The sequence below is a fragment of the Sceloporus occidentalis genome, unplaced genomic scaffold (genome assembly GCF_023333645.1).
Source record: "Sceloporus occidentalis isolate IW3139 unplaced genomic scaffold, rSceOcc1.0.p SCAF_4, whole genome shotgun sequence".
Classification (NCBI taxonomy): domain Eukaryota; kingdom Metazoa; phylum Chordata; class Lepidosauria; order Squamata; family Phrynosomatidae; genus Sceloporus; species Sceloporus occidentalis.
In genome coordinates, this window is record NW_028316984.1 from 45765028 (window position 1) to 45773345 (window position 8318).

General features: G+C 38.3%; 1 protein-coding gene across 1 annotated transcript in view; it reads left to right on the forward strand.

The window, feature by feature from the left end:
* The window catches only part of LY75 (lymphocyte antigen 75), a 100716-nt gene extending 93155 nt beyond the window's left edge, over positions 1 to 7561 (forward strand). Inside the window, exon 35 of the mRNA XM_089519911.1 lies at positions 3148 to 7561. Coding sequence (XP_089376037.1) covers positions 3148 to 3332 — 185 coding nt within the window. The 3' untranslated portion in view covers positions 3333 to 7561. The remainder of the gene's footprint in view (positions 1 to 3147) is intronic.
* The last annotated feature ends 757 nt before the right edge of the window (positions 7562 to 8318 follow it).

Sequence of the window (8318 nt, forward strand, 5' to 3'; positions counted from 1 at the left end):
CCTGAATTTCTATGCTGATTGTTTCTGGCACAAGCAGCAAAGCCTGTGGCACCAATGGTCACCCTTTTGGTTTTCTGGGTAGTAATTTCACACTACCCAATATACTAATTAATTGATGTATTATAATAAAATGCTCATAATATTAGGTGCTAACAACTTGGTGCCTTTACAGTACTAGTCAATGGCCATTATGGTGAAATTTAGATTGATTTTGTAACATGGCTATCCTAGCCTCCATTAAATGGTCCCAAAAGAATGTATTTTATAATGTGTGGGCCAGTTCCCACATTACAGTTCAAGCTTAATTTAAAACAGACACTAGACATGTACAGGTTAGACACCTCTGGCATGTGTTCACAGATGCAGTGAAAAATACATCCAAATTGTGGGTACTCAGTTACCCAGTTAGCATGAAGTGGCGTTCAGGGCCTGGTTTCAATATGATGCAAAGCACATACAATAATCATTGATCATTTAAATAAAACAAAAGCAAAGGATCCCATTTTAAAATGAATACCTTTGTATTTGGCAATCAAGCCTGAAGGCAGGGAAGACAGAGAATATAAACCAGTAATTGCTAATGAGTACCTTCTTGCAGTACAGAAGGTCATAGGTTCAGTGCATGGTTTCTTTCATTAAGTGAAAAGAATCTGATAGCAGGTGATGGGGAAGACCTCTGTCTAGTTGTGGAGAGCTGCTACTACTAGTCAGAGCAGACCATTACAGTGGGTAAACAAACAATCTGATCTAGTATAAACCAGCTTCTGCAGGTACCCAGGGAGATACAAAGGGAGCACTTGTGGCTCTCTTAACAGAAAGACTGAAGAAAGATTAAGAGATCTAGTTTTTTTCTTCAGTCAGTGGCCTTTAGCATTATCTGATTTCCAGAGTCAGGAGGATTATGTGCTGTTTAGGAATATATGTACTGAGTTTCATATAGTTCCTATTTTTGAACAACCCCAGTGGTGCAAGAAGAGCTCCTGAGTTACGTCCTACAAAAACTTACTGTTTCAAAGTCCAACTACTTGAATAGGACAATGTTTCCAGTGTGTTAAGAAACAGTATCACAATCTACATCCCATAAATGTGTGCACATAAAGTCACATCATTTGTGTTTTTCCTTCACAAAAGCAGTATATGAACGTACTCAGCAAGTAAGTGGTGGATGCATAACGTTATCACTGACACAGTTTGTGGTAAAAATAGGCTGCTCCTCCTCATCTCTATCCTACACTGGCAATACAGCACTGGGAGACAAAGGAGAGGCTGTTGTGGGGTTTCAGATGTGGGTTTTTATGGCTGAGTGGGAAATTGAATCCTTGTCTTCCAGAGTCTTCCCATGATGTGGCCACAGTTTCACAACCTTGGCCCCGTACTGACAGGCCAAAATAAAGCTGCTTGGGGTCACTTTGGAGGTATGCTGTTTAAACTATGCATACGTCCTAAGAGTCTGGAAACCGTACCAAAGCCATGCTCCAGTCCTAAGGACTGGAATGTGGCTTTGGCAAGGCTTCCGGACTCTTAGGACGTACACATCATTTAAATAACATACCTCCAAAGTGACCCCTAGCAGCTGTATTTTGGCCTGTCTGTCCAGGCCCCTTAATTGACTTATCCTGGCTTCCAGGGCAAGTTTGTGCTTAATCTCTTCTAGAATCCATTTATCTTCTTGGCCGTCCATGGTATTTTTAACACTTTTCTACAGCACTGTATCTCAAATGATTTTTTCTATTTTTTCTTTCCACTATTGGGCTCTCAAATCTGTATATGATGATTGGGAATACAATAGTTTAACAATCCTCACTCACTTTGATGTTCAGAGTTATCTCTTTACACTTTAGGATCCTGTCCAGTTCTTTCATAGCTGCCCTTCCCATTCCTATTCCTATTCTAATTTCTTGGCTGCATTATTTGATCCAGGGTATGAGAAGTGACTACTGTGGATGCTTGGTATTCCAGGACTCCCCATGGATACCAAAATTGTGAATTTTCAAGTCCCATTAAATACAATGGCATAGTAAAATGGTGTTCCTTATACAGAGAGCCCTTCCCTTATGCAGGCATCCGTTTTGGACCACCCCCTCAGCGTAAGGGAAATACCACGTATGGTGGAGCCCCATTAAAAACAATGGGGCTTGTGCCCGCAGGCAGCATGGTGCGCGGCCATTGCTTCTTTCAGCAAGGCTTTCAGCATATGCGTGTATAAAATGCCAAAATCAAGTTTTGCTATTAAGGTTTTCAACGTGTGGATGCTCGAATCCGTGGATAAAGAATCCATGGATACAGGGGGCCAACTGTATTTCATTGTCTAGGATGAATTCTTACAGTTCTTCCATGGTCATTATTTTTGTTCTCTTAATATTCAGCATTAATCCTACCTTGACACTTTCCTCCTTGACCTTCTTCAGTAATTGTTCCACATCATGAGAAGACATGAATCACTAGAAAAGACAATGATGCAAGGAAAGGTAGAGGGCAGTAGAAAGAGAGGAAGACCACATACCAAATGGTTGGATTCCGTCAGAGAGGCCATGGGCATGAGCCTGCAGGACCTGAGCAGAGCAGTGAAGGACAGGGAATCCTGGAGGTGTCTCATCCATAGGGTTGCCATGTCGAGTTCAACTTGAGGGTGGTTAACAACAACTTCCAGAGCCCTAGTCCATTCAAACCCACTACGCTGTGCTGGCTCTACATATTGTTCTATCGTGCTGATAGTTTTTAAAAAGTTGTGCTACATTTCTGAAAACATTTTTAAATTGTTCAGTGGTATTCTATTGTCTGTGCCTTACCCTGAGCTCTCTAGGTAGATATAAATATTGCAATAAATGCAACAATTGTTGGAGAAATCCACCTTTCCCCTAATGGCTAGTATACATTACTTTTGTCAACACTGAGAGAGGTGAAAGGGAAGTGTCATTTTTCCTAGGTGTAAAAACAATACATTCCAGCCCCCCCCCTCTCTCTCTCTCTCGCTCTCTCTCTCTCTGTATATATATATACACCTCTTTAAATTTATAAATAAGATGTGCAGACAAATTAAATTATGTGGCACCTGGTGTGAATTAGTTTTGAATAATTCCAGTATAATTTATGGTTTTCAAACAAGCTACTCTAGATTAATAGTTATTATTTTTTTCCCCTGAACAGTTCCGAATCAAGTTGGAGGGGCCATAGTGGTTGCTATTTTAATTATTATGGTCCTCATTGCTGGATTAGTATACTTCCTTTATAAAAAGAAACGACTACAGTGGGGTGGATTCTCGTCAGTACGCTATGAACGAGGGCTGTATGAAGAGGAAACGGACAGCATGTTTGCCAGAGATGGTGACTGAAGAACAATGTCTGCTTGATTGAATTTAAACAATTTCAGGACTGGACTATGTTGGCATCTTCTTACAGGATTTGCTTGGGCACATTTCTGTGAGATCTGTTTTGAGTAGCAGGTAAATTTGGTTCTTTGGGTATTATACCAAATTTTGTGAATTTTTATGGATTAGTTGAAAGCAATCCTTTGCCCAACTTTAGGCGAATAATATGTCTAAGGCAACTCATGAATTATTTCAACTCCACTCAAACTTTGCACTTTTTGTGGTCTTTTAAGATTTGAATATGTATGCTATGATTCTGATCTTGGCATTGGGATATACAGCAGATATACAGAGGCCTAAGAATAAAGAATTGAAATATAACTTATTGAACATAAAACATATCATATGAAAGCTTGTAATATCAACCCCACTCCATTTTATTTAAGGTCTATGGAATACGGATTTATTTTTAGTACCTTGTGTTGAAATAAAGGGATTTTTTTGGCCCAAGATATTTTCCATCTTGTTCAAAGATACATTTTTAGTTACAACAATAAAAAGAATAATACAATTTACCAGACTGCATTTCTGACAAGGTTTAACCTAAATAAGCCATACATGCCGTTCCTCATAGGTATAAATGAAACAAACAAAATTTAAATCAAGGGCTAAACAAAAAGTTCAGACTCCTAGTAAAAAGAGTTCCAGTCTCTACTTCTGATGTTGTGAGTGGAAAGGTTTTGTTTTGTTTTTAATATTAAAATGTTAAGTACATTGGCTAGAATATAAAGATATGCAGAAAGATCAAAATGCTTCCAACATGCTTCAGTTTTGCCACAGTGTTTCCACAGTGTGTTGGATAGTGAGTTTTGCTTCTCACCCACTATGCCATCACAGACCCTATCTCTTGATACTTTGCTGTGAGTGGGGGAAATCCCCCAATTTCATGTGGTGAAACAGCTCACCATGTCATGACATTTTTCACATGGAATAAGCATGTCTAGATGTCAGTCATTACATGTAAACCAATCCTTAGGTTGTAAATACCATATACAGACATTTATCTGAGACTCAGCAGGACATGTGTCTGGATGGACATGTACGTGGTCACCTTATTGCAGAGCTTTATAGGAAAATTAATTATATTTTAAAACTTGAAGTGTAACATTTAGACTGATCTTTTCATTTAAGCAGTTCTGTAGTGCTGAATTTTGAAGTGCAAGCACTCATCACAACATAAAGCAAGCATCTGTCTTGAGCCTTGTTAATAATTCTTCCAGCAGTTTTCATCTAGAGGTGTAAATGGTTTGTTTCATTCTTGCACACATGAACAAAAAAATCCAAGTTTCCTCCCTCCTGAGTGAGATTATAAATGCTTTTTTGCACATTTTGACCTTTTTTTTTGGGGGGGGGGGGCATCTAAGGACTTTTTTGTGAAAGTTCCTTTGCATTAAAAACCTGGGTTTGAAAGATACAGTACATCCTTTTTTTTTAATCCTTCCAAGGAGCATCCCCAAATTCTTTGCATTACTTCTGGGATCCATTGCAACAATATTGTTGCTTGGAATGTCCATCTTCCCACCCTTGCTTAGCTGAAGACTGCACCTAAGCTGAAGGGAAGGGGAAAAACTTGGGGGATGGGAATAATAAGATGGCATGATCTGGTTATCAGAAGGTCTTGGATGCACTACACCATTGATTTAATATACTGTTAAAGACAGCCTTTATTCCTATCCTAACTCCATTAATCTGGTAAAAGTGCACAAAGGAAATGTTTGAGCAGTTGTTTTAATAATACTACTGATTTTTAAAAGGAATTTTTTCAAAAATATTAGTAAAATTGTCTAGTTTGCATCTAAATTAGCTTATATTAGTATATATGTATATTTTGAACAACTTAATATGTCAGCTGTTAAATTATTGTTTCTAAATGCAGTGGCCTTGTAGGAGCTGCCCATTCACCCCTCTGCTAGCATGTTGCATTTCTTCTCCTTTATAAGAAGAGCTACCCATGTGCGTATTGGTTAGTTTGTTAATGCTCAGAGGCCATGATCCAGTCCTGCAGAATATGTGTCAAAGTAGGACATTTAATTGTTCTATCATAATCCAGAGTAGCAAAAATACAAAAACAAACATTGTATTAGTTTATCAGTCCAGCTCTTTCTGAAGAAGCCTCTATTTAAAAAAAACAGTCAGTTTCAAAACATTGGAACATCTTGCAGTGATGTATACACAAGAAGGCCTTTGTGCATGTGCACAACAGCTCTTCTAAACTGGCTTCAATATCTATCTATGCTATCAAGCTCTATTTGCTTGGGAGGGTTTTTTTTCCCTTCATGATAATTTAAAATGTGTAAAATGGGATTTCAACCACTGAAGGACATATAGTATACATTAAAAGGAAGGAAGCTAGCTATGAGACCAGGGGAAGTTGTGTGGCTCTTCACACCTGGAGAGGTGTGTTGTTCTGGGTCACAGAGATGGAGTAATAACTTGAAATTAAAAGCATGGCTTCACAAAAAAGATGACTTAGAAAGAAAAGAGGAAGTAATTAGACACCACTTTCTGTCATGCAAAGTATCTTCAATAGGTGCCCATGACACTTGCACAAAACCATTCCATACTACAGTGGTAATGGCTTTGTGCTCACTAGGGAAAGTATTGTTTTCAAGTATCCAAAATAGTTCATAGGGAGTATGGAAAATGTGATACTAATGCAATAAAAATACAGTGGACCCTTGTTATACGCTGGGGTTTGGTTCTAAGATCCCCCGTGTATAACAAAATCCGTGTATGCTCAAATCCCATTAAATATAATGACATAGCAAAATGGTGTCCCTAATAAAAAATGGAAAATCAAGGTAAATTTATACTTTTTGGAACATTTTCAGACCGTGTATGCTTGAATCCGTGTATAAAAAAATCAGTGTATAAGAAGGGCCGACTGTACTTCAAGGGCAAAAAAGAAAGGGGGGAGCCATATAGTGTGCAAAAATTGATGGTGGCAGAAGGTCCTTAATGAAGTGCCTGTATGAATAGCTCAGGTGAGATTGCTGAAGAGTATTGCTACATATGTCTCTTATCTGTAAAGAGAGAAAATGCACTTTACCGTTGTTGAGCTCGTGATTTAGATCAATAAAATGACCTTAACCAAGTTCTAACTTAGTAATGGTAGTGAGATTTGCTTTTATAAAAAGTAAAATTGTCATTTGGTAACAATGGTAAAACTGGTAGCAGTGACCAAGATCCAACTTGGTTCTTGTGCCACTTGAAGCCCATCAGCAGATGTCAAAGGAAGCAATTTCCTGTCCCTGTCAAACATCCAAGTGTCTGTGTTCCTCTGTAATGCAGTGCTCTCCTTTCTTCTGGAACAGATACCACAGACAAACAGTCTGTATCAGGAAGGGAAATCTACCTCTTCAAAGATCTCCCTGACAGGCTTTATCCTTTAACACAAAGACACAGCTGGAACTTTCTCAGTGTATTTCTAATCTGAGTCCCACAGGTGCATGTATTTGCCTGCCATACAGATGCTTGGTGTTACCAACTTTGATAGAGCCAGGGATTGATTAGTAGCAGAGAGAGAAGAAGTAAGAGGCTATGTTCAGTCTCTACACAAGTACACACAGAAATCCAAGAGTTAGGAAAGCAAATATTTAATTATATGTAAAGATACATTCAAAGACCTAATTTTGTAGATTATTACATATACTCAACTCTCAGTGCAAGAGAACATGTGAGTTTACTCCATGTTGCACTCCTCTGTGCATGAAGGGTTTGGAATAATTTTCAATTCTCTAAATCAATATGCTCAACATCACTGAATTTATTACTGTTTGCACACGTGGGCTTCTTTTGATGTGAATTTACAAATGCAAAGTTTATTTTAAATAAATGATCAGGGTTGTTCAGTTATGCAAAACTATTCCAGTGTTTCTATAAAGTGTTTATTTGTAAAATATTCTGAAAGTTACAGATTTTATAAGTTATGTTTTTAATTGTGTGTGGATGTGGGGGGTTTCCCCTAAAATATTTGTTCTTGAGAAATATGTAAATTAATAAATGCCTTAATATTTCTGATTTGCCTTTTATTGGGTTTCATAAGAGAACATATCTGGAAGTAGCAGATTTATAGGGCGCTTTGGTTATTTAATTGGATTGATACTTGCAAGAAGATTACGTTAACTCTGTTCTTTTCACTTTATTAAAATGTTTTGTATTCTTCAATATTAAAAAAATGTCAATGAATAAAACCAGAATCTCATCTTTAATTATTGATTGATTTTTAAAAACAAACATTAAGCAAATCACAAAAGGGAATGGGAATAAAATCAAAGCCATTACTTCAGTAAATCCATGCCTACTCAAACTATTATACTTCTGCACTTAATAAATGGTCACCTCCGAGTAGTGACATCCATCAGGTGGGAAACAGTACTTAATTGGATTCAGCGCTGACTTCCCCATCCCATCCTACCTCTCATGCTTTTCCAAAGGGTCCACCAATTCTTTAGAAAAGTTTTTGAAGGAACCCAAGAGGTCTGCAGAGTACAGCAAAAACCAGCAAAACATCGCTGTGATAGAAGTGTCTTTTATGACCAGAAACACAGTCAGATTTGCAGCCTATATCCAGTAATATGCTATATCAGTGCTTCTCAGGCTGTCTGATATGAAGGACTGGAATTTTCCCCCCAATTTGTCCAGGATTGACATTAAAAGTGTGCCCCTTGGGTACAAATTATTTCTTTCCAGGAAGCCCAGAGTGGAAGCCATACCACTGTTTAAAAAAAATCCTCCCTGGACCCGCTGCTGCAAAGTGATCAAGAGGGCAGTTGCCTCCCAACTCTAAGCTGTCTTGGATGAAGCCGATTATCTGGACCCATTTCAAAATGGCTTTAGGGCGGGATACGGAGTGGAGACTGCCTTAGTGGATGATCTGAGTATCGACAGGGGAAGTGTGACCCTGTTGGTGCTCTTGGACATCTCAGCAGCCTTCGATACCATCGACCA